Source organism: Scyliorhinus canicula, chromosome 9, assembly GCF_902713615.1.
Source record: "Scyliorhinus canicula chromosome 9, sScyCan1.1, whole genome shotgun sequence".
NCBI classification, from domain to species: Eukaryota; Metazoa; Chordata; class Chondrichthyes; order Carcharhiniformes; family Scyliorhinidae; genus Scyliorhinus; species Scyliorhinus canicula.
This window is the reverse complement of record NC_052154.1, coordinates 197666852-197693922: the sequence shown is the minus strand read 5'-3', so window position 1 is coordinate 197693922 and position 27071 is coordinate 197666852. Positions and strand designations below refer to the sequence as shown.

General features: G+C 43.9%; 1 protein-coding gene across 1 annotated transcript in view; it reads left to right on the top strand.

Moving 5' to 3' along the window:
* The window catches only part of LOC119971994 (golgin subfamily B member 1-like), an 85402-nt gene extending 59749 nt beyond the window's left edge, over nt 1-25653 (top strand). Inside the window, 9 exon segments of the mRNA XM_038808422.1 lie at nt 1511-11920; nt 12278-12447; nt 14477-14636; nt 17008-17160; nt 17290-17454; nt 19871-19968; nt 23030-23164; nt 23978-24092; nt 24756-25653. Of these exon segments, the coding sequence (XP_038664350.1) occupies nt 1511-11920; nt 12278-12447; nt 14477-14636; nt 17008-17160; nt 17290-17454; nt 19871-19968; nt 23030-23164; nt 23978-24092; nt 24756-24914 (11565 nt within the window). The 3' untranslated portion in view covers nt 24915-25653.
* The last annotated feature ends 1418 nt before the right edge of the window (nt 25654-27071 follow it).

Below are 27071 nucleotides of genomic sequence, written 5' to 3'. Positions count from 1 at the left end.
TTATATAGACAAAGTCAGAGATGCTGGACAATGCTTGGAATGCGAGCATTTGCAGGTAATCAAATCATTACTGATCCAGGGAGAGGGATAATCACAGGTTAAAGAGGTGTGAATTGTCTCAAGCCAGAACATTTGGTAGGATTTTGCAAGTCCAGGCCAGATGGTGGGGGGTGGATGTAATGCGACATGAATCCAAGATCCCGGTTGAGGCCGCACTCATGCGTGCGGAACTTAGCTATAAGTTTTTGCTCGGCAATTCTGCGTTGTTGCGTGTCCTGAAGGCCGCCTTGGAGAACGCTTACCCGGAGATCAGAGGCTGAATACCCTTGACTGCTGAAGTGTTCCCCGACTGGAAGGGAACATTCCTTCAACACATCATCAATGAAGATGAACATCTTGCCAAGGTCATCCCCACACCCCCACTATTGGCCTTCAAACAACCGCGCAGCAAATTACCCAGCCTTCAGAACAGCGACCACGACACCACACAACCCTGCCAGGGCAATCTCTGCAAGACATGCCAGATCATCGACTTGGATACCACCATTACACATGGTAACACCACCCACCAGGTATGCGGCACATACTCGTGCGACTCGACCAATGTAGTCTACCTCTTACGCTGCAGGAAAGGATGTCCCGAAGCGTGGTACATTGGCGAGACCATGCAGACACTGCGACAACGAATGAACGGGCATCGTGCGACAATCACCAGGCAGGAATGTTCCCTTCCAGTCGGGGAACACTTCAGCAGTCAAGGGCATTCAGCCTCTGATCTCCGGGTAAGAGTTCTCCAAGGCGGTCTTCAGGACACACAACAACGCAGAATTGCCGAGCAGAAACTTATAGCTAAGTTCCGCACGCATGAGTGCGGCCTCAACAGGGATCTTGGATTCATGTCGCATTACAGCCACCCCCCACTATCTGGCCTGGACTTGCAAAATCCTACCAACTGTTCTGGCTTGAGACAATTCACACCTCTTTAACCTGTGATTATCCCTCTCCCTGGATCTGTAATGATTTGATTGTCTGCAAATGCTCGCATTCCAAGCATTGTCCAGCATCTCTGACTTTGTCTATATAAATGTTTCTGGAACATATCTCTCCATTCACCTGAGGAAGGAGCAGTGCTCCGAATGCTCGTGTTTGAAACAAACCTGTTGGACTTTAACCTGGTGTTGTAAGACTTCTTACTGTGCTCACCCCAGTCCAATGCTGGCATCTCCACATCATGGCACTAGGAGAGGAGAGCTTTTGAGATATGAGTTTTGAGTGGACAAATTAGTTGACATCAGGTTTGATATTTAGTATTTTTGATTGCAGGGAGACCTTCCAGTGATTTAGTTTGGTTTTCTTTTTAAAAGTTTGGAGAATGTTATGACCAAGCTGTTTTAATCATCTCTAATTGTCCAAGTCAAATCATGTCTCTCCAATTCAGATTGTTGGAATAAGTGCATGCTATCAAATCTACATGTGTTTTAACTGTCATATCTTCTTTTCTGATATTCAGGTGCAGAAACAGGATATGGCAATGGAAACCCTACACCAAGAACTCGAGCAGAGTAATGATGAGCTAGAACGGCTGAATTTGAGTCACTTGGAAGAGAGAGCCCGACTGATTGATGATTTACAAAGTTGTGAAAGAGAGATTGACACACTTAAGGAGACAATTGTGGCGAAGGAGTATAGGCTGACTGTTCTTTCTAAGAGCGTGGCGGAATATTCAGAGCAGAATGAAACATTGAAAAAGCAGAACAGCAGTAAGGAGCAGGAGACTGGAGAACTGCAGGCAGCCTTGGCAAAGATTGAGATGGAGTTTGCGTTACTAAGGAAGACTCAATCTGTCGATGAGCAGGCAGTGAATACCAGCATTTCTACACTTGTAGATCAATTTTCTAAGGTGGAGTCTGAGCTCAGTCATGCTCGAAGTGAAGGTGAAGCTAAGGGGGAGGAAATTGCAGCTTTAATGAAGCAGATTGGAGAAAATAATAACACAATTCAAAGCCTACGTTCAGAATTGCAGGAGAATATATCGAATAAAGCTCAGCTCGTGGAATGCAGAACTCGGATATCCTCACTTGAAAATAAGGTTGCCGCAACCACCCAACAGCTTCAAGAATCTAATGCTGCCGGCCAGCAAGAAATTGAAAAACTGAAGGTTCAGATGAATGAAATCAGCTCAGCAAAAGGAAGACTTGTCAGTTCACTCCGAGAGAAGGAGGAGAAAGAACAACGTTTGGAGAATGAGTTGAAAACTTTGGAGACTCAGTGTAGCAACCTTATTGCAGCGAGTGTTGGTGAAGAGGGAGAGTTGGCCAAGTTAACCCAACAGTTTGCTGAACATCGAGAAGAAACTGGACGGAGACTGCAGGAGAAGCTGGATATTGTGGCCTCGTTGGAGCAAAGGCTTCAGAGTGTTGAACAAACTAATTCTCAACTAGTGCAAGAGGTACAGGCTAAAGAAACTGAAAAGCAAGATTTGCAAAGGCAGGTGGATGAGGTGACCAGATTAGTTACTGACTTACACAAGCAAACTAAAAAGCTTGACGAAACAAATGTGCAACTGCAGGCAACGGTGAAAGATCAGAGCCTTTCAGAGCCAGCTAAACTTCTGTCCGAGTCCATTGGAAAATATGCTAAAACTGTGGAGATCAAGTCCAATTTGGAGCATCAGGTGCAGGAGCTGTCTGTTGAAAATGAAAATCTCAACAAGATCCTAAATAATAAAGAAGATGAACTTTCCAAAAAAAAGGATGTTGTGCAAAAGTTAGAAAATGGAATGGCTTCCAAGGAGGAGCAGATTACACAGTACACAAGCACAATCTTCCAGCTTCAGAAAGAAAAAGAAGCATTTGTCCGAAAACTAGACCTGCTAAAAGCTTTGGAACAGAAGGAGGTAACCCTGGGAGAGCAGCTACATGAAAAAATAAATGAGTGTGACTTCCTGAAAAATCAAATTCAGGAGCAGCAAAGAACTGCTGAGCAGACAAGCGGGCAACTGCAATCTTTGACATTGCAGCTTGAAGAACTTCGGCTTTTAAACACCAAAAACGAGGATGCTTTAAGTAATAAAAGTTCCGAATGTGGCTCACTCCAAAAGCAGCTTTGTGAAGGACAAGAGAGATTGTTGCAGCTCCAAGATCAGGTTCAGGCATTCCGTATTGAACTTGGGGTCAAGGATGTGGCTTTTAGCGAAAAGCTTTCTGAATGCAATGACCTGCAAAAAGCACTCAGTCAGCACCAGCTTACTGCCAAAAGTTTAGAGAGTCAAATACAAGCATTGAGAGAAGAAAAGGAAAATCTCAGGCAGCGGTTCGATGAGAGAGAATCTCTCCTAAGCAGCAAGTCTATTGAAAGTCATGACCTGCAGGGGCAGCTTGATCAGAAAGCAGATATGATTGTGTCATTGCAGAAGCAAATGGAAGCACTGAATATTGACAAAGAGAGGCTTCAGAGCGAAAATAAAGAGTTGCAAATAGCTGCAAGTCAGTGGACTGCAGAGCACGATCAGCTGCAGAGAAGAGTGAATGACTGGGAATCTGTGGCTGCCCTTGCACGGGATCAAACTCAAATTCTCAGCACTGAAAATCACAAATTTAAAGAGGAACTTGAGGAGATGAACTTTCAGCTACACGGTAAAACAGATGAGATTGCAGCCCTCCAATGCTTGCTGTCACAAAAGGTGGGAATGATCACCTCTTTCAATGAAGGTGCCAGTACCTTAAATGTTGCCACTGAAACCTTTACACTGGAGCTTGAAGAGAAACAAGTTTCACCCAATCAGCAGGCAGTGTTGCTGCAACAGCCGCAAGCTAACATCTTGCAAGGGGAAGGGCAACTGAGCCAATACGTGCAGATAATTTCACAGTTGCAAGCTCAGGTGCAAGTTATGGTGCGTGAAGCCGCTCGGCTTAAACAGACGCTTCAAGAGAAAGAGACGACCCTTCAACAGCAGATTGCTGAACTTGGAGAGCTTGGGAAAAAGGCTGCAGAGCACGGGGCACTGGAATTGCAATCCATAGAAAATATGGGAACCATTTTGAAACTTGAAAACCAAATCCAGGACATGACTTTTAAAGCTCATGAACTAAAGTGCGCCGTCGAGGAAAGAGACAGGCTGCTGACCTGTAAAATTGAAGAGTGTGTCAAAGTCAAAACAGCATTTTCTGAAACTGAGGATTCGGTTTCACAGCTCAGAGTGCAACTGGCAGCTGCCAGCTCTGAAGCTGAACAGCTAAAGAGGATTATTCAGGAAAAGGAGCTGGCCGTGTTGCAAATCAAGGAGAGTACCAGAACTTGCAATGAAGCGTTGATCTTACAGATGCAGGCAAAGGAAACCGAATATGCAGCACTTAGAGAAAAGTTTATCAACCTTGAACATACATTTTCACAACTTAATAGTCAAATAAGCCAACAGAATTCAGAATTAAGACAAGTGAAAGAGGTTCTTGTTCAAAAGGAGGCTTTAATTGTAGAGCAGAGAAACCTTGTCAGGAAATGGCAAGACAACGCGAGTGTGAGCGATTTGCTGAAATCACAGTTCACTGAGAGCACAGAGCAGGTTTCTCAACTCCAAGGTCGAGTGCAGGACATGCTTTCAGATTCAAAGCGACTTGAGGAGTTACTGCAGGATAAAGAAACTGCTTTTAGCCACCTGCAGGAAAGGTATGCCTCGCAGTCTGAACAGTTCAGAGAACTTCATGTAACGCTCCGTGCAAAGGAGGAAGAAGTAGCAGAACTTAGAAAAGTACTTTGCGAAAAGGATGTCAAAATTCAAGTTATAGAGAGTAACACAAATGCTTTGATGGTTGAAGTTAAGACACTAAAAGAGGAAGTACAGAAGAGTCAGGTATCATTAGCTGACTATGGGAATGTTTTGCTGCAAAAAGATGAGCTGATTGCTATTAATCAGAGGAATGTGGATAGTCAGATTGCAGCTCTAGAAGCACAAAAAAACCAATATAAGGAAGCTGCAGAACAACTTAAGATGATTAATCAGGAGGCAAAACAAGGTGAACTAATCCTTCAGAAGAAATATTTGGATCAGACACAGCACGTTGAGAAACTTGAGTTGGAGCTGAAGACTTTGAGTGAAAAATCAGCACAAGACTATCAGGAAAAAGCAGCACTGATTGAAAATCTTCATCAGCAGTGTGAGCAACTTCAAAATGGAAATTCACATTTGGATCACCAGATTAACATGTTGAAGATGGAAAAGGAACAAGTGAGCGCCTCATACCAGGGTCAGTTACAGCAGAAATCTGGTGAAGTACTGCTACTTGAAGAGAAGCTTGCAACAATGTGCGATATTAGGGAGAAGCTTGACGTCACACAGCAAATGAAGGATGAAATTGAATGTCTTCAAAAGCAGGTCAGTCTTAAATCAGAGGAAATGGCAAAACTGAAATCGCAAGTTCAGAAATTAGAACAAAATCTGATGGAATCAGAAAGGAAATGGTTGGTAGAATTTGGTAGGGAAACTGAGAAAAATAGTTTGCTAACAGAGAAACTGAGCAATTTAGAGACTCAAGCAGAGTTGAAAGATGTTAAAATAGACAACTTGCAAAAGGCACTAGATAATTTACAAGAGAAACTTTGGGAACAGTCATCTGCATTGCAAACCAGTGCAAATCGCCAGAAAGAGCACCAAGTGATGGCGTCTAACTTCAGTCAGCAAGTTGTTGAAAAACAATCCAGACTGAATGAATTGTCAGCTTTGATTTTGAGCAGTGAATCTACAGTGAATGAGTTAAAGCAAATTCTATCTGAGAAAGAAAAAGAGATTGAACATTTGCAAAGTCGCGTTTCAGTAAGTGAAAAGGATAGATCCGAAATTTCAGAAAGCATGGCGGATAAATTAATGTCTTCTGAAGAAGAAAAGTTTTCGCTCTGCAGTGAGATCAAGCAAATTAAATTAAGTCATCATTTGGAACTGGAAGCTTTACAGAAGCAAGTAGCTGATCTTCAGGCCAGACTGGAGCAAAATCAAGCTGAACTAAAAGAAAGGCAACATGTTTCAGATGAAAGTTTCCAACAAAGTAGTTCCATACAAGAGCAGATGGGTGTTTTGAAGGAGGAACTTAACAAGAAGTCCCAACAGTTGGAGAATGCAACCGAGGAAGGTGCTCAGCATTTCGATGCCCTGCAAAAGAAAGAACAAGCGGTTCACATACTGAACATGCAGGTAAACCAGCAACAAGAGCTGGTCATTTCTCTCAGTCAGCAGTTGAGAGAAAAGGATGTTTCTACCGAGCAGCTGACAGAATCCATATCAAAGGAAATGGTGAAAGCAGCAGAAGAGGAAAAGCACTTGACTGATCAAATAGAAAAGCTTAAGGCACAGTTCTGTGTATCCAATGAAAAAGTAGACAGGCTTACAGGTGAACTGGAGGAGCATAAGAAACAACTGGAGCAGCAAGAAATTCTTCAGAGTACAAAAGAAATCCACTACCAAGACATTGCTACCAAAAACCAACAGTTGCATTCGCAAACTCAAACGCTGACAAAGGAGAGAGATTTGTTCAAAAAGAAGCTTCAAGCTGCACTGCTGACAAGAAGGGATTTGATGAAGAAAGTTGAAGAGTTGCAAAAAGTTGCCATCGCTGACACAGCGAAGGATCAGCAAACCGCAGAATTGCAGCAGAATTGCAGAATTCTTGAAAGTCGGACACAAGAGCTGAACTCTGAAGTGGCAATTGGACAGAATCAGATCAAACAGCTTGAGACGCACCTTGAAATCCTCAAACAACAGCTGGTAGAAAAGGACACCGATATAAATATTCTTAGTCAAACCCTTTCTCAAAAAGAAACTGCTGTCGAACAACTGCAGAAAAATGTCAGTAAATGTGAAATGGAAAGAGAAGCCTTGTCTGTGGAGTTGCTTCAGACCGTCCAAGAGAAAGATTCCTCAATTGCTCAACTCCAGGCTGGTTTAAAAGAAAAAGAGAAAACATTTGAAGATGAGTTCTGTCGACTTAATTCACATCTGGAGAAAATTAAAATTGTGTTATCTAAAAAGCCAGAGCCTTCAAATGCAGAATTGCCTGAGACCCCGGGAGGGGATGGCTTTGGTGTAATTGAGGTCATTGACCAGCTAAATGCGCTCAAACAAGAAAAGGAACATTTACAAAAGAAACTTCAGGCAGCTCTTTTGGCCCGGAAGGAAACTATCAAAAAGGGTCAAGAGAAGGATAAGCATCATAAAGAGCAGCTGTCACTCCAGAGGGAGGAATGTAGCCACATTTCAGAGATGTACTTTGTGCAAACCAAAGAGTTAGAAAATGTGAAAGAAGAACTAACTACACTTCACCATTCATATCAAACAAAGCTATCAGAGTTTGAGTGCAATAGAGAGTTAATAGGGACCTTGCAAAAGCAGTTGCATTCTGTCAATGTACTGCTCAGTGACAAAGAAAAGGTATTGGAACAGCTTAAAGTTCAGCTTGAGGAACAGGAGAGCAAAATGTTTGCTGCCTTAGGTCAGCAAGATGAAGTTCAGATCCTCGAGAAGAAATTAGCCAGCATGGTTTCCACATTAGCAATAAAGGATGCCGATATGAAAGGGCTTCAAGGTGATCAAGAACAACTTCAGCGAGACAAAACCGAACTAATGTCAGAGTTAGGAAGTGCACAAGTTAGGATTGTTGAAACATCGGAAGAGGCCCAAATGCTAAAGCATTCTCTATCCCACCTGGAATGTCGGCACCAAGAGGAAAAGGAGAGTCACGCTGCGGAGATTAGTTGGTTTCAAAATCAGTGGCACTCAATCCAAGCTGAAGTTGAAAACCTCAAAATTGCTCTGGAAGGTGCACTAAAGGATAAAGAAAATTACTCTCACACTCTGCAAAATTCGGCTGAAGAAATGGCGACTCTCAAAACACAACTGTTGGATTTACACAGGGAGAAGGATCAACTCGAGGCACAGCTCACCACCTTACAAGGGGAGAATGCCAAAATCCAATCATTATTGAAGCAGCCTTACCCGTCTCGAAAAGCAGATGAAGAAGAGAACCTGCACGCACAACAATTACTGTCTGCACAGTCAGAGCTAGAGACAGCGCTCGAGAGTTTACAGGAACGTGATAACAGCATAAAGTCTTTGGAATGTGCATTGTCTGAGAAAGAGAAGCTCTTGGAGGAACTGGGATTACGAGTACAAAAGCAAGCAATATTTCATGAAATGGAAAAGGAAAGAACAAAAACAACTACCATCGAAGTTCAACAGAGGGCAGCAGATAATCCTGAGGAAAACAAGTCTAAAGAACTGATTCAGAGAAAGCTGCAAGCAGCGCTAATATCCCGGAAAGAGGCCCTGAAAGAAAATAAAACTTTGAAGCAGGATATTAATACTTTAACATCAGAAAAGGAAGAACTTACTTTCAAGATTTCTACCCTTGAAAGAAGCTTAGCTGAAATGAAGAAACAGCTGGAGCCTTTACAACGAGCAGCTTCTGTACACTACGAAGAGAAGAGGAGGCTTCTTTCTGAAGTAGATAGAATATTTGCAGAAAAAGAGAACTTAAATGTTGCATGTGAAAGTCTAAAGCATACATTAGACTCAGTAATTCAAGAGAAGCAGGACTTTTCTCACCAGCTGGAGTCATTAAAAACCTTCCAGGCAGCAGAACTGTCCGAGTGGAAGACCAAACACAATGAATTGAAGAATGAGTACGAGTCCCTTTTGCAATCCTATGAAAACATTGGAAATGAAATGGATAAGATGAGACAGATAGTTGAAATGACCAGAAAGGAAAAGCAAGAAGTGGCTTTCAGACTTCATGAACTTGAGGCTGAGCAACAAAATACTGAGAAACAGCTCGAGGAGGCGAGCAATCAGAATGAAAAAATGAAGGACAAAATGAGAAAGCTTGCAAAATCCAAACAGCAGAGAGTTCAGGAGCTTGAAGGGGAGATTGAAAGAATCAGCAGCAATTTGCAAACCATCTCTGCTGCAAATCAGAGCCACACGAGTGAATTGTCCGTTCAGTATAGTCAGCTCCTGGAGGAAAACAAATTATTGACGCAGACCTATGAGGAGCTTAAGTCTCAGTTTGATGAAACTCAGAATGAGAGAGAGCATTTGCTGAAGGAATTTAACACATCTACATGTATCCTAGACGAGCTGCTGGCCAAAGAGGCATTCCATCAGCCTGAAATCGATAAATTCCAAGTGAATGAGCCATTGTCTTCAGGCATTCAATCTCTGGACGGCAAGGCTGGAGAGGGGCAGGTTGTGGAGCAAGCACGACAATTGCTGTCCGAGAAGCTTCACCAATTGAAGTTGCAACACAGGATGGAGAGCCATGAAAAATATTCTACAATTGTAGAGCTTCAACATGAAATAAAAGCTTACCAACAAGAGACTGTAAACTTGAATGAAAAAGTCAAAATTTTGGAGGACGATAAATCCCTCCTGCAGGAAGAACTTGAAAATGTTCAAGAAACATCAGAGAACGTCAAAACCGAGAAAGAGTATCTCGAGGCAGAATTACTTAAAAATGCAGACAAGATCGATCAGTTAACAGAGGCAGTGAAGACACTTCATGTCCAAAATAATTCACTTGTTAGTGAACTTGATGGCTTCAGAGAAGATAAATGTCAATTGGTCAAAGAAAAGGAAACTCAGGAAATAAAACTGGTAAAAGAGTTTGAGGAGAAGCTACGGTCTGCTCGGAGAGGGAACTCCAGATCCAAGGGAGAAACCAAAGAGTTGCAGGAACTGTTGAAAGAAAAGCAACAGGAAATAAATCAATTACAGAAGGACTGCATCAAGTACCAGGAGCTCATTTTGGACTTGGAGCGAGCAGTCAAGACATCAGAATCTGCACGTGAAGAAATGCAAAATAAACTAGAATGTGCAACAAAGAAAGCCTCCTGTTCTGAAGAGCAGGTCAGACGAGTTCAAGAAGAACTTGTTTCTTGTAAAGTCTTACTCCGCAACACCAGAAATGAAGCTGATGGCGTTCATGCACAGTGTTTAGAGCTAACGGAAGAACTACAAAAAAAAGAAGAGAAAACAAAAGCCCAAATTACTGAAAAAGAGAAGGAAGTCCTTCTGATTTTGGATCAACAGAAAACAATTCATCAAAAAGAAATAGTCAGTTACCAGGACAAACTAGATTTGTTGGAACATGAGAAAGACAGGGTAGTTGCAGAACTCTTAGAAGTACAGTCTGAGCTAAATGGCCGGGATCTGCTGATTAAAAAGCTTCAGGGCGAGTTGAATAACAATTTGGCCAATTTGGCAGCATTCACAAAATGTATGTCCTCTCTTCAAGATGACAGGGACAGGATTATTGAAGAAAGCAAGACATGGGAAACTCGATTCCAAGATACTATCCAAAATAAGGAAAATCAAGTACAAGCAAAGGAAGAAATGTTGCAAAAATTTCATGAAGAAATCAAGCAAAAATCCTTCAACCTTCAAGCTCTCCAGTACAGAAGTTTAAAATTGGAGCAGACAATTGATGAACTTACTGTGAGCAGTAAAGATGCAGAGGGCAAGCACCAGAATGAAATGGTTACTATGAAAGAGACTATTTGCCAGAACACTGAAAAAATCGAAGAGCTGGAGGGATTGCTAAAAGAAAAAGAGGCAGCATTAAGCAAATTGTCACGGGAAAGTAACTACTTAAGCACACAGCTTTCTGACTTGAGCCACTCTGTGACCACGTTGAAAATGACGGAGCAAGTGCTAGAAAAAGATCTGACAGAAAAACAATCAGAAACTCATCAGCTTCAGGCTGAAAATGCGAAATTAAATGCGGACCTACAGAAGCAGAACGCTATTTCCCAGCAGCTAAAGCTCATGCTGAGCAATAAAGATGTGGAGATCTCAAAGCTCGTATCGTCAAAAGATGGTGAAATTTCAGACTACGTAGCAGAATTGCAGGAACAGTACAGGAAGCAAATGGAGGATTGTGAGATTCAGTTAAAGATTTTCCAGCATGATAGCCAAAAAGCAGCCAGCAAAGCCAAAGAATTGCAAGTGCAAATTGATAAAAGCAGAGAAGAGAAAGACCAAGTTGTTGCCAAAATGGATGTGTTTACAAAATCAATGGCCTCCCTTCAGGACGACAGAGATCGTATTTTGTCAGAATATTCACAACTGGAGCAGCGGCACCTTGATATGCTCAGTCAGAAGGATGGCATTATTCAGGAAAGTGCGAACCAAAACAATAAACTTCAGCAAGAGATCAAAAATCTGCTCAACCAGATGGACGATCTTAATTCTGAAAACGCAATGCTGAAAGCACAGTTGATTAAGCACAGGGAGGAGCTTAACCAGATCTTGTCCCTGAAAGATAGTCAGCTGAAGGAGCTGCTGCAAAAGCAACTGCAGCAAATTAAGAATCTTGAGACTGAAAAAAGCAACCTTGAGGAACAGTGGAAAGAAGCACAGAGCTCCTTTGAAAAATGTAATGAAAGCTTAAAATCTCTGCAAGCAGAGAACGAGCGAATCTTGGAACAGGTTACAGAACTCAGGGCTGCTACTTCACCCACACAGAAGAATAAACCTGAAGCAAATGAGACAAAATTAATTCTCGAGCTTCAACGGAAGCTCGAATTTAAAACTCTGGAATGTGACGAGCTCAAAAAGGGAATCCATGTTCAGAGAACCAAGTTAGAGGAAGCTGAAAACAAACTTGGTGAAGTCGAGGGTCTGGCCGAGTCCGAGACCAGGGTTAAAATCTCTGATAAAGCTGCCGAAATGGTTCGGGGAAGAACTGAAGAAAAACTAATTGGATTATCGAAAGATTTGGTGAGCGAGCAAAAGCGTCTGGATATAGTAAATGAGAATAAGGAGCTTGCTGCTCCGGCAGAATCTTTCCAAAAAGCTGTGATGGTTCCACGCAGTGACAGAGGCAGGCGTTTAGAGGACATTCAGCAACTCCAAATAAAGCAGTCCAATGAGCCCAAGGTAGAGCTTATTGTTTTGTGCAACTTGAAGCCCTATCGTAGAATTTACTTTTCAATTTTAGCTGACAAAATGCGTTTTTAATAGGAGCCTTCTAATAATGTGCAGAGTAATGGGGCAGCCTAACAACAATTGGGTTAAGTAGAGAACCATCGCAAGGTGCTAAGTTTTTAAAATATGATTTAAAATCTTAACCCAATCATGGGATTGGTTTTGGGATTTGTATCTTGGGCTATGTAAAGTTAGCAAATTCCTATGTTTAAATTGCCTTTTGAAGGGAAAGGAGGGGCATAAACGTACTGTAATCAGTTTTTACATTCATACTTGCATGAAAATTGAAAGATACGGTTTTCCTTGCAGTTAAAAGAGGCTGTTTGCTTCAACGATCATAATTTATGGAATGATCCCTCTGAGATGACACGGCTCAGAAATAAAGTGGAAGAACTGGAAAAGCTACTTTGGCAAGCGAAGTTACAGGAACACACCGAACTGGACCTCTCTTCCTGTCGGAATGAATTGGCTGAACTAAGGTTTGTTACTATTTACGTCAGAGTTTCAGTTTGAATGAGGAAGTTTCATTTTTATATAGTGCCACATGGACCACCTCAGAACACCCAAAATGCCTTGCAAATAAATCACCTTTGATGTTCAGTTCATGTAAGCAAATGTGGCAGCCAGTTAGCATACCGTGAGGTCCCACAATGTGGCAGCTAGTTAGCATACCGTGAGGTCCCACAATGTGGCAGCCAGTTAGTATGCAGTGAGGTCCCACAATGTGGCAGCTAGTTAGCATGCAGTGAGGTCCCACAATGTGGCAGCTAGTTAGCATGCAGTGAGGTCCCACAATGTGGCAGCTAGTTAGCATGCAGTGAGGTCCCACAATGTGGCAGCTAGTTAGCGTGCAGTGAGATCCCACAATGTGGCAGCTAGTTAGCATGCAGTGAGGTCCCACAATGTGGCAGCTAGTTAGCATACAGTGAGGTCCCACAATGTGGCAGCTAGTTAGCATGCAGTGAGGTCCCACAATGTGGCAGCTAGTTAGCATGCAGTGAGGTCCCACAATGTGGCAGCTAGTTAGCATGCAGTGAGGTCCCACAATGTGGCAGCTAGTTAGCATGCAGTGAGATCCCACAATGTGGCAGCCAGTTAGCATGCAGTGAGGTCCCACAATGTGGCAGCTAGTTAGCATGCAGTGAGGTCCCACAATGTGGCAGCTAGTTAGCATGCAGTGAGGTCCCACAATGTGGCAGCTAGTTAGCATACCGCGAGGTCCCACAATGTGGCAGCTAGTTAGCATGCAGTGAGGTCCCACAATGTGGCAGCTAGTTAGCATGCAGTGAGGTCCCACAATGTGGCAGCTAGTTAGCATACCGTGAGGTCCCACAATGTGGCAGCTAGTTAGCATGCAGTGAGGTCCCACAAGTAGCAAATAAATAAACAGATTTTGTTTTTGGTGCTTGTTGTGGATTGGTCAGGGCCCTAGGAAGATCCTTTGCTCTTCTGTAAATTGAGCCGGAGGATCTTTTTTATCCATTTGAGAAGTAGGAGGACTCTTGGCTGAGTGTCTCATTCAGACAGCAGGGCCTCCAGTGAAGTAGCGCTGCCTTTACACTGCAAGACTGAGACAATTGATGACCATAAGTCAATTTTCGAGAGGGAGGATTTTAGTGCTGAGTGTTTTGGGACCAGGCCCGCTGATGTGTGTTTCACTGGTGTAGCTTTCCAAGGTTGGTGCAGATGGATTCTGCCTCTGGCCCGTACAGAGTTGCTGTCCTGAAACAGTGCTGTTGAAATGAGAATTTAATAATGTAAGCAGCAATGTCACTGATAGGAAACCATGGCTGACTGATCAACACATTAGCTGCACGGGTGGACACACAGGTGATGCTTCAACTTGTGAGCTGTAAGTCAGAATTATGGGCCAAAAGATGTGTAACTTAGGTGGGTTGGCCATGCTCAATTGTCTCTTAATGTCCAAAAGGTTAGGTGAGTTTACGAGGATGGGGCGGGAGAGTCAGCCTAGGCAGGGACTTCTTTCAGACGCTGGTGCAGACTGCACTGTAGGGATTCCGTGATATCTCCCTATTATGACAATGATGATGAGGACATGTGAAAGAAAGGAAATTAAGGATATACTGATGGAATTCAGTGAACAAGGGTGGGAGGAGGCTGCCAGGAAACATAAACACCAGCATTGATCTGTTGGGCTGAACGGTCTGTTTCTGTGCTGTAAGGTTTGATGTGTAGAAACCAGGTTAAAATATATTCTTATCTGCAATGTTTGCTATTAAGTCTATCATGCTAAACAAAACAAGCCTGTAACGCTATCAATTACAGATGCATAATCTATTTAGGCAATGTTTTGGAAGCAAATCCTGGACCAATCTTCCCCACGGTGCCCCATTTTACAAGTCCATCTGATGTGAGTTCAGTTTTGTTGGTGATGTTGCATATTTAATATTTAATCTCCCATCACTTGCAGGGAAACAATTAATGTGCAAGGTCTATTTTATTTTCAGAATTAAAGCAAAGTTAGTGCATTGTTGTTGCTTCTTTTAGATCGGTGAAGAACATCCTGCTTTCAGAGTCTCGCACTATTAAAGAACAATGCCGCCTAACAGTGGCAGACAGAGATAGACAAATTGAGGAACTGAGGAAATTGAACCAGGAGGTGTGGAGTACTGAATTAGGAAGTGTAAATAGTGTGCACCAGATAAAGGTAAGCATTTTAAACACTCATTCATATTTGTTTCAATGAATGACTCATTTTGAGGTAATCGAGGCTTTCATCGTCATCGGCAGAAATGCTCAACTATGAATTACCAGGATTGAAGGAATCCTTATTTTCTTTACGTCAAGTATTAGCTCTATCTACATTTTAAACTGATGCATTTGGAACGCCATCCATCATCATTAGATACTAGGGTAAAGATTGGTGTTCAGGAGGTCCCATGTTCAGAGCTCTTTCAGGGCAGTCAGTTAAAGCATTGAATCATTGGGATTCAGCAATGTATGGTCTATGGCCCTTCCCTTTCCTTTTGACCTGCCCATGGGTTCCACACTGTTGTGTGCTGCAATATTGAGAGAAATTGCTGATGAGATGATGTTCACCCTCAATCTCCACCCCTTTTTATTGGAGTTTGTGGTCAGAGATTCGCTTCAATCCTGAACTGGCTGCTTTCCCTTCTCATGTGGCACAGGCTATTGTTACTTTCAGTTTGCCTGAAAACAGATGCTGTGGGAAGCAAAGCAGAGTGTAAGCATCGAGAGAGTTGGCCGAGACCTATGCCTGGAACAGTTGCTAGGTCCTTTGTGTATGTAAATAGGACAATTACTGTCTGTCTTGGGTGCTTTTTGCAAAATTGGGGATGCAGTGTGAAGAAATGTGTGCAATGCCCCAAAAACTGCTCATCTAAATATGGAGTGGGTGGGGCAGCAATACTTCTGGTGCCAATTCAAACCACAGGCTGCTGCTGCTGGCTGTCCCTCCTCCATCAGCCCCCTCAGGTCCCAGTTCCCCCAAACCCCTGCCACCTGCCTCTTCAATATCGGTAGAAAAGTTTGCTAATTGAAAATGAAATGAAATGAAAATGAAAATCGCTTATTGTCACGAGTAGGCTTCAATGAAGTTACTGTGAAAAGCCCCTAGTCGCCACATTCCGGCGCCTGCTCGGGGAGGCTGGTACGGGAATTGAACCGTGCTGCTGGCCTGCTTGGTCTGCTTTAAAAGCCAGCGATTTAGCTGAGTGAGCTAAACAGGCCCCTCATTTTCCTCATTTGACTTTTAGAGGAATACCAGCCACTCAGATGCAAAAAGAGTAATTGCAAAGTGGTTACCTTTCATAAGGATCATAAGAAATTGGAGCAGAATTTGGCATTTTGCCCCCTCGAGCCTTTTTCACCAATAAAGTAAAATCAAAGCTGAATCGATTGTGGCCTTGACTCCACTTTCTTGCCATCCCCGATAACCCCCAAGTGCTGTGTCGATCAAAAATCTATCTGACTGGGCCTCGGAAATATTCAGTGACTGCCCCAGCCTCCACTGATTTCTGGGGAAGAGAATGCCACAGACTAGTGACCCTCAGAGAGGAGGAATTCCTCCTCATCTCCTGAAATGGGAGACTCTTTATTTTTAAACTGTGCCCCCACATTCTAGATTGCACCCCTCCCATTCCCCCCGAAAGGTCACATCCTTTCAGCATCTACCCTGTCAAGCATCCCCCCCCCCCCCCAAATCTCATATATTTAAATAAGATAATGTCTTAGATAATGCCAGCAGCGCGCGTTCAATTCCTCCCCGGACAGGCGCCAGAATGTGGCGACTAGGGGCTTTTCACAGTAACTTCATTGAAGCCTACTCGTGACAATAAGCGATTATTATTATTATCATTGTTCTAAACTCCAGTGAGTATTGGTCCCTCCTGCTCAAGGTTTCCTCAGAAGACAAAACCCCTTCTCAGGAACCAGCCTAGTGAACCTTCTGTCAGCTGCCTCCAATACAGGTATATCCCTCTTTAAGGAAAGCGAGCACAATTGTACACTGTACATTAGGTGCACTCTCACCATTTGGGGCAGCACGGTAGCATTGTGGATCGCTTCACAGCTCCAGGGTCCCAGGTTCGATTCCGGCTTGGGCCACTGTCTGTGCGGAGTCTGCACACCCTCCACGTGTGTGCGTGGGTTTCCTCCGGGTGCTCCGGTTTCCTCCCACAGTCCAAAGATGTGCGGGTTAGGTGGATTGGCCATGATAAATTGCCCGTAGTGTTCAAAATTGCCCTTAGTGTTGGGTGGGGTTACTGGGTTATGGGGATAGGGTGGAGGTGTTGACCTTGGGTAGGGTGCTGTTTCCAAGAGCCAGTGCAGACTCGATGGGCTGAATGGCCTCCTTCTGCATTGTAAATTCTATGCAATTACTGTGCACATTTGTAACACGATTTCCCTCCTTGTACATTCCACACACCCCCCTTGCAAGAAAGGACAGATTTGTGTGTAGGTTTTGGCCTGTATGCCTATAAGCATTGTCTACTGCATCAACACAAATGAAAACATATTTAAACTGAACATTTTTAACTTTTATGTTTTTACCTTAGCCGTTAGAAATTGTATCCTTGCTGGGCAACGAGAATGTTGCTGAACAAGTGAGGTCTCTGTTAATGGAAAAGAAACAACTGCAGAGCGAAACTCAGAGTTACTTACAAGAGATTCACCGGAAAGAACAGCGTTGCCAACAGCTGAATAGCAAGGTAATGGAGCTGTGAGCTTCATTCTATGTAAAATGCTCCAGCCAACTATGAATTCAATTCTAAAGATAGAAAGTTTATTTGTGGGATTTATGATTTGATCAGATCTTACAGTTGCTCACTGTTACACAGGTTATACAGTGCATTGAAGAGAAAGCCACATTATCCAACCAACTAAAAGCAATTTCTCAGACTCTGCGTGACACCCAGTCGCTTTATGGGGATCTCCAGGGCCGTTACTACAGATTGGAAAGACAGTTCCAAGCTGTACACTCATCTTTACAGAATGAAGAACAAGTAAGTAAAGTTATGTAAAGTAGCTGGGTAGATCCAGCAGAACTGGCAGCATCTGTGAAGAGAGAAACAGAGTTAACCTTTCCAGTCCATATGGCTCATCAGAGGTGAGGAGAGGGAGAAATGTAATGGATTTTATACTGTTAGAGTGGGGGTGGGCAGATGGAGCAACACAGATCCACCGATACATAGGAGCTGGAGGAGGCTTTTTGGCCCTTCGAGCCTGCTCCGCCATTTATCACGATCATGGCTGATCATCCAACTCAATAGCCTAATCCTGCTTTCTCCCCATAAACTTTGATCCCATTCGCCCCAAGTACTATGGATACATAGGTGATAGGTGTGAGCTAGAAGAGATTGCACAAAGATGTTTAGAGTACAAGACAACAGGAACTGTTAAGGACTATAGAAGGTGCTGATAGTGGCATAAAGGTAAGGCAGCATTACGTATTAGAATCAGAACAAAGATCAGTACTGCTGACTTGTTTCAGGTGAAATGGTGATTCACATGCTCCTCTTCAGTTGAGTCTACTGTATTCGCTGCTCCCAATGTTGTCTCCTCCACACTGGGGAGACGAAATGCAGACGAGGTGACCGTTCTGCGGAACACGTTTTCTCAATCTGCAAGCATGACCCCAACCATTGTGTCGCTTGCTATTTCAACTCACCATCGTGCTGTCATCCCACATGTCCATCCTTGACCTGTTGCAATGTTCTGGTGAAGCTCAACGCAAACTGGAGGAATAGCACCCACTTCAGCTTCCGATTAGGCACTCAACACTTTGGACTCAACATTGAATTCAACAATTTAGTCTGAACTTTCTCCACCGTCTTGATCCTTTTTTTTACCAATAAAAATGGGCCATCTGTCACTTGTTCTTTAGTTTTGCTTTCACTGAGCACTGACCATTTTTCTTCTATTAATACGTTTTGCTACCTTGTCTTTATGCCACTATCAGCACCTTCTATAGTCCTGAACACTGTCATTAATGTTTCCTTTGTCTTGTGCCTCAAATATCTTTTATGAAATCATAGAATCCCTACATTGCAGAAGGAGGCCATTTGGGCATCGAGTCTGCACTGACCCTCTGAATGAACATGCTAGCTAGGTCCAATTCCCCACCCTATCCCCATTGCCCCACCTAGGGGCAATTTAGCATGGCCAATCCACTCAACCTGCAGACCTTTGGAAGGAAACTGGAGCACCCGGAGGAAACCCACACAGACACGGGGAGAAAGTGCAAACTCTGCAAGGGCAGTGACTCGAAGCCGGAATTAAACCTGGGCCCCTGGCGCTGTGAGGCAGCAGTGCTAACCACTGTGCTGCCCAAGTCGCTCCTAGCTCCCATCTATCTCTAACCTTCTATTTTGCTCTATTCCCTCTCTAACTGTATAAAATCCATCACATTTCTTCCTCTTTAACTCTGATGAAGACTCAAAACGTGAACTCTGTTTCTCTCTCCACAGATGCAGCCAGACCTGTGTTTATCCAACATTTTCTGTTTTTATTTCAGATTTGTGGTATCGGCAGTATTTTTGTTTTATAAAATGCCGCTGGATGTGCTGTAGAATTTCTCATCTCCAGCCCATGTACAAAAAACATTGAAAAGAAGTGAAATGAAAACTGCTTATTGTCACAAGTAGGCTTCAAATGAAGTTACTGTGAAAAGCCCCTAGTCGCCACGTTCCGGCGCCTGTTCGGGGAGGCTGGTACAGGAATTGAACCGTGCTGCTGGCCTGCCTTGGTCTGCTTTCAAAGCCAGCGATTTAGCCCTGTGCTAAAGGGTAAAGTAGATGCTGAAAGTAGAAAGAGTAAAGTCAAGGATGGAAAGAATGAGAAAGAACAGAGAAAATGAGGAAAATGCTGGGCCATCGTGTGAATATTGAAAAATCTTCTGTTATTGGTGTTTTAATATATCTATATATTCCTAAATATGTTAATTTGTGCACAATTCAGTAGATGTTGCACTGAAACGGCCGATGTAAGGGATACGTTATTTGATTTGTTAAATGCAGTAGGATTCAGTTGATGTGACAACCCCAATCACTTATTGGCCTTCAATTCCTCCTCAATCCCATATCTAAGCTCAGATTTCGGGTGCATCATATACGAATCTTCCTAATTGGTGGCCACAGAGGGTTTGACAGCAAGGTTGAGAATTTTATAATTGAGGTGTTGCCAGACCTTGGAGCCAGTGTGTGTCAGGGCTGATGGATGAACAGGACGTAGTGTGATTCAGGATGACCTCGTGCACGGAACTTCTGTAGTCAGGTCACAGGATCTTTGCAAATCACAATCATATTTCCAGCCAAGAGAGAGCTTTTCTTTCATTCATCGACGTCGGTTTTTCTTAGCCCTTACTTTACAGGCAATTTGAAATTGAAACTGGATTCTCCTCTTTTCTGGGTTGTGTTGTAGAGTGAAGCTAATGAAGAGGTTCCACCAGGGGCTCCACAGGAGCGTGCCAGTGTTATAGTGGAAATTGACAACTTGGAGCTAATTGAACTGCGGAGAAGGTGAGTTTTGTTTGTTCTGCATTTTTAGAGGCAGAAACAGCACAATTATTTCTCACATTCAAAATCTAAGGAGGAATTTCATCAATTTGTAAAAATTTATGTGTATATTTTAAATGATTCTGATTTGGTGAAGTTTATGAAATTCAGCAGCGAGAGTTTTCGAGAGATATCAATTTCTCACCTCGAAGGCAAATAATTAATCACAATGAATAAAATCTCTTGCGGTTTGAAGAGAAGGCAAATAAACGCAGCTTGGAATAGTGTGAAGATTATCAATTATTAAACAAAAGGAGCTGAGAGGAATTAGTCTAAACTGCAAAATTATAATGGTAAAAAACTCAAACTGAAGAATGAGATAGTTTCTACCCAAGGAGAGGAAACAAAATGGGGAAGGAATTAGGCTTGCCTCAATCACCCAAACTAATTGAATTGGGATGTAACAGTGGGCAATCGCGACCAAGCTGGTGTCAACCAGGGAAGTCAAGAATGAGACCCTGTCTTGTGGGCAGCCCAGCCCAACTTGTACCCTGGAGAGGAGACACAGACTTACTGCAGAGTACCTGCATCAAACATAAGAACATAAGAACTAGGAGCAGGAGTCGGCCATCTGGCCCCTCGAGCCTGCTCCGCCATTCAATGAGATCATGGCTGATCTTTTGTGGACTCAGCTCCACTTTCCGGCCCGAACACCATAACCCTTAATCCCTTTATTCTTCAAAAAACTATCTATCTTTACCTTAAAAACATTTAATGAAGGAGCCTCAATTGCCTCACTGGGCAAGGAATCCCATAGATTCACAACCCTTTGGGTGAAGAAGTTCCTCCTAAACATCGCAGTGGCTGCCATGCCAGGCTGGGACTCCTGAACTACATCAGGCAATGTTTAATATAGAATTGACCACGATGCACAAACCATCATCAGACAGGAATCTACTGGGGCTGGGAGATTGGAAAATAGAAAATCTCAGTTAAATAGGGAGGAAGGGACAAGTTAACTACAGCCCAAGGGTCACAGTTTTAAGTTGCTTGAGGCTAAATCTAGGTGAGATGGTTCTTTCCCAGAGAATAATGGACCTCTGTAATGAAGCAAGCTCCTGGCTCCTGCAGTGCATGCCAATTCACTGAATTTCTTTAAGTTGGTGCTTGACCCGATTCTGACTGGGGAGGACATGTTTGCATAAACGGTTAGGTACAATGTAAATTAGCAGGGCCGGAATGACTTTGATCGATTGCTTCAGGAGGTCAGAGAGGAATTTCCCAGTGTTTCATTTCCTCAAATTGAGCCAGGCTGCTGACTGTTTTTCCGCCTCTTCCAGGGGATCACAATGATGGGGTATGTTAACACACAGGCTCTCACTACTGTATGGAACAGGCTGGATGAACCTCGTGTTTCTTCCTGTCTGTCATTGTTTGTGTGATCGTAATATCTTCGGTGAGGGAAGCTGGAAGTACAGGAACAATTTGAGATATTTAAAAGACCAGAACTAGAAATAACTGATGTGAAACTGATTCTGCGATTAGCGACTTCCAGAGAGTGCTGTTTGGGAAATTGTGAATCAGCCCTGTCTGGTTTTCCCTTTGGAAATTTTAATAGTTGCAAATTATAGATCATAAATCCAAGACTCTTCATTCCTGGTGAGGGTGTGTATTCACAGAATCAGTCCTATGAAGAAACTATAGGCAATTTGTAACATAATAGCTCACAAGGGGCAGACCGAGTAGCCAACTCCTGTTTGACTGATCCTTATCCTTGTCTGTTTGTCAGGCCCCTCCAGTGTTAATCTATGTTTTTTTTTTTTTTATAAATTTAGAGTACCCAATTATTTTTTCCAATTAAGGGGCAATTTAGCGTGGTCAATCCGCCTACCCTGCACATCTTTTGGGTTGTGGGGGCGAAACCCACGCAGACACGGGGAGAATGTGCAAACTCCTCACGGACAGTGACCCAGGGCCGGGATTCGAACCCGGGTCCTCAGCGCCGTAGGCAGCAATGCTAGCCACTGTGCCACCGTGCTGCCCTGTGTTAATCTATGTTGATGCATAATTTTTCAGGCCCTTTTACTTTTTCCGATGTTTTAAAAGTTAAGTTTTGGAGCTCTTAATGAAATCTGCTGAATAATTTCAAATTTGCACCTATCTGGAGTATCTGCAGAAATTCCAAGTGATCCAGACACATATTGTGTATTTGCTGACATACATTTCTCAGTGATTGATATATTTAACGCCACTTAATATTCAGCACTCAAGCAAATTGAATTGTACAAAGGCTTCCTTATGATGTGATTAATTCAAATTCAGATCATCAACCAAATAGTTTCATCATCAGTCTGCCTCTGTTGGTATCTCAGTTATTAGAACTTTGATTCCAGCCCCATTCCATAATCTAGGAACAAAGGAATTAGGAGCAGAAGTAGGCAATTCAGCCCTTCGGGCCTGCTCCGCCATTCAATCAGATCATAGCTGACCTCTTCCTGGTTCTCAAATCTACCTCCCCACCTGTTCCCCATTTCCCTTTAGCCCGTTTTTAAAATCAGAAATATATCTATCTCCTTCTTGAAGCCATTTAATGACTCAGATTCCACCGCACTATGGGGACAGCGAGTTCCACAAATTCACCACCCTCTGCGAGAAGTAGTTCCTCCTCATCTCAGTTCTAAATCTAGACATGTTTCTATACTGAGGGAGTACTGTGATGCTGGAGGTGTTGGACTTTGGATGAGAAATTAAACTGAGGTCCATCTGCTTGTTCGCATCAATACAAAATATCATTGAGCAAAGAAAAGGGGGGAATGTCCTCATAATTATCCAGCCTAGATTTAACCAACAATGCTTGGAAAATGTAAATATTAATTGGGGCATTTCTCATATTGCCATTTGTGGATCCTTACTATTTGAAAATGGGCTGCCATGTATGAAATAATAGTGTCTCGACTTCAAAAATCCACAATTGGCTATGAAGTACTTTGGGACACCGCAACAGCGTTGAAGGCACTTGTACGAGTGGAGGTCTTTTCTGTTGCTTGTCAATCACAGACTTTTGTTTTTGTTCCTCATGACCTAGGCTTGTAGAATCGGACCAACGTAACGATTCTGCTCACCAGGAGCTGTCTCAGTTAGCAGAAATACTCGCACATGAAGAGCTACGAAGAAGTGCTGCTGAGGAAGCATTGATGGCAGCTGAGGAAATGTTGAAGCGGTGAGTGTTAAAAGTGACCCTCTTGCTTTTTGAATTATCCTGGAGCAGCATGTCAAGATATTGCTAACCTGCCTGTCCCGATACAGTTTGCATTGTTTAAGGTGATTGCCCATTAACCATTTGAAAAATGGATGTGTATATATGTGTAACCATCAGTCAGAATGGTGTTATTACTGCATGGAAATGCTGACTGATATTTTGGAATACACGTTGCATTTCAACTGAACAGTTACCTCACAATATTTGAGGTTTTGCCCTGTAGAGAAAGACCTCTGTATGAATTTGTGTGCAGAATGAGAATGATACTGCATTGAAAAGAGGCCATTCTGCCACCATGTCTGTGGCAGCGCTTTGAAAGAGCGATCCAATTAGTCTCACTCCTGCTGTTTCCCCATAGCCCAGCAAACATTTCCTCTTTTAAGTCGTGATCCAACTCTCCATTGCATGTTACTGTTAAACCTGCTTCCACTATCCTTTCAGTCAATGCATTCAAGCCTATTACATGCTGAGTAAAATACATTTCTGGTTTTATCTTCCCTGACTTTTTTTCACCAATTATCACATATCTGTATCCTTCAGGTTAGCAAACCTCCTCATATTGTACACAGTTTCTCCCTTTCTACACTATCAAAACTCATGGAAAATTCTGTGGTCTGGAGAAAACGCCACTCCTGAGGCCCCGATCTCAAATTAGGCAGGAGAATCCCCTGAAGCTTTGCTTTTGTCCTATACCTTTGGTGTTGCTGGATGTTTTTAATGATATTTTATTGAGAATCGGGATTGTTTTGGTTCATGTTGCTCTTTCCTTTCTAGTCTTGACATGCCTCCTGCCAGACAGCCAGCCAGAGAGTACACCATCCAATTGGAATCAGATGAAGAGCGTGAAGCCTTAATCATCGACCCCAGTGAGCATGTTGTGGTTCGGAAGGTGTGTAATTCCATTCATTTCTTTGCGTACTAGTTTTGTTCCAGTTCTATCCAGCTCTATCGTGCCTGTCCTGGTTCTCTGGAAGAGCTATCTAATCAGTCCCACTCCCCTTTTCGTCTCCCATGGCTTAGCAATTCTTTGTTGTTTAACTACATAATAATAATAATCATTATTGTCACATTTCAGTGTTACATTAACACTACAATGTAGTTACTGTGAAAAGCTCCTAGTTGCCACATTCCGGCACCTGTTCAGGTACACAGAGGGAGAATTCAGAATGTCCAATACACCTAACAGCACGTCTTTCGGGACTTGTGGGAGGAAACCGGAGCACCCGGAGGAAACCCACGGAGACACGGGTGGAACGTGCAGACTCCACACAGACAGTAACCCAAGCCGGGAATCGAACCCGGGACCCTGGCGCTGTGAAGCAACAGCGCTAACCACTGTGCTACCGTGCTGCCTATTCAATTCCTTTTTGAATGTTACTGTGTAATCTTCTTCCACCACCCAATCAGGGAATGCATTCCAGATCGTCATTTGTTATTTTCAAAAATCTTTTCTCCACCCTGGTTTCCCTGGCAATGGCTTCAATTCTGAATTAATTTCAATTCGTCGAGGTGAACGTTAGTTAACTGCCAACTCTTTATTTCTTCTTTCTAGGTAAAGAGAGGAGCAGTTTCCTTCAAGAGGTGGCTGCGAGGCCGAAGTTTGTACTGCTCAAAGCTAATGAGTTCAAGGACCAGGTCACGCTACTTAGTCTTTGCTTATTTTGTGACGCTACACATTCTTGTTTTCATGTGCCTGACGGGACTTTTATAGGAGCACTATATTGACCAGAGGAAAAAGATTTTGCTGATCAGTTTGCATTTTTATGGTGGGACAGGTGTGGTTTAACCTAACCACTGTGTTGGGACAATGATAGGGCAGTGTGAAATGTTGGTTTTATACTGTCTCTGTCTCGACTCGCCATCAAAGTCAATGGATGGGCTGGATGTAAAACCAACAGTCCATCTGAGCGTGTTTCCCAAACTGTAGGTTAGAGAAAAATTACTGCCTGGTGCGTTTGTGAAAGCTGCTATGAGCACTGATTACAGTTATGTAAATTCTTTTCATGTTAAAGTATTGTATGCATTGTATTGTCGCGATATGTTTATAACTGCTGGTGAGATTGTGAACTGGATTTCAAACTGTAATTGTTTGCCTGCTATTAAATTCCAAAGTTACTCTGCTACAGGTATTATATAATAGCTGCATTGTGTAAAATTGTGTATATTTTCTGATGTGAAAAGCAATATTATTTAACTCTACAGAGGTAGAACATCTGGTAAAGGTTGAAAGATTATTTTTGTGCTTGGGAATGTATTTGTAAATTGAAATGGTGCAGGTAGTTTAAAAAACACTGATGTTAATTTAAAATGCAGTGTTACTTTCATCTTGATTATGAGGAGGTGTTTGTAACCAGGGTGCAATGTAGAAAAATACAGGTTTTGAAAATATTATATCAGCTGATTTCTTGTTTAAGAAAGGGTTCTTATTAAAAGTTGAAACGACTTAAGTACTTATTGACTGTTTCATTGCATGAACTTGTGTTTGAGACAAGTTGGCCACAAAAGTATCATTGGTCGGATTTGGCTGAGTTTTGGTTCCCCACCCCAACCACCCACCCCAACCACCTACCCCGACCACCCACCCCTACCACCCACACCTACCACCCACCCCGACCACCCACCCCGACCACCCACCCCTACCACCCACCCCAATCACCCACCCACCCCTACCACCCACCCCTACCACCCACCCCGACGACCCACCCATACCACCCACCCCTACCACCCACCCCTACCACCCACCCCTACCACCCACCCCTACCACCCACCCCTACCACCCACCCCAACCACCCACCCCTACCACCCACCCCTACCACCCACCCCTACCACCCACCCCAACCACCCACCCTGACCACCCACCCCTACCCCCCACCCCGACCACCCACCCCTACCCCCCACCCCGACCACCCACCCCGACCACCCACCCACCACACACCCCTACCACCCACCCCACCACCCCCCTACCACCCACCCCGACCACCCCCTACCACCCACCCCTACCACCCACCCCTACCACCCACCCCTACCACCCACCCCTACCACCCACCCCACCACCCCCCTACCACCCACCCCTACCACCCACCCCGACCACCCACCCCAACCTACCACCCACCCCTACCACCCACCCCGACCACCCACCCCGACCACCCACCCCTACCCCCCACCCCGACCACCCACCCCTACCACCCACCCCTACCACCCACCCCTACCACCCACCCCTACCACCCACCCCTACCACCCACCCCTACCACCCACCCCGACCACCCACCCCGACCACCCACCCCTACCCCCCACCCCGACCACCCACCCCTACCCCCCACCCCGACCACCCACCCCGACCACCCACCCCTACCACCCCCCCTACCCCCCCACCCCTACCACCCACCTCTACCACCCACCCTACCCCCCACCCCAACCACCCACCTCTACCACCCACCCCCTACCACCCACCCCTACCACCCACCCTGACCACCCCTACCTCTTTGAAGAAGGTTCCTGCCTCTTTCAGGCAGCGAGTTCCAGACTCCCACCACCCTCTGGGTGAAAAGGTATTACCTCAAATTCCCTCTAAACCTCCCGCCGATTACCTTTAATTGATGCCCCCTGGTTACTGACCCCTCAGCTAAGGGGAAATGTACCTTCCTATCCACCCTACATATGCTCCTCGATTTTATATACCTCAATCAGGTCCTCCCTCAGCCTTCTCTGCTCCAACAAAAGCAATCCCCAGTCTATCCAGTCTCTCTTGTTAGCTGAAGTGCTCCAGCCCTGGTGGCTTCACCACATCCTGGTGAATCTCCTCTGCACCCTCTCCAGTGCAATCACATCCTTCCTATAATGTAGTGACCAGAACTGCACACAGTACTCC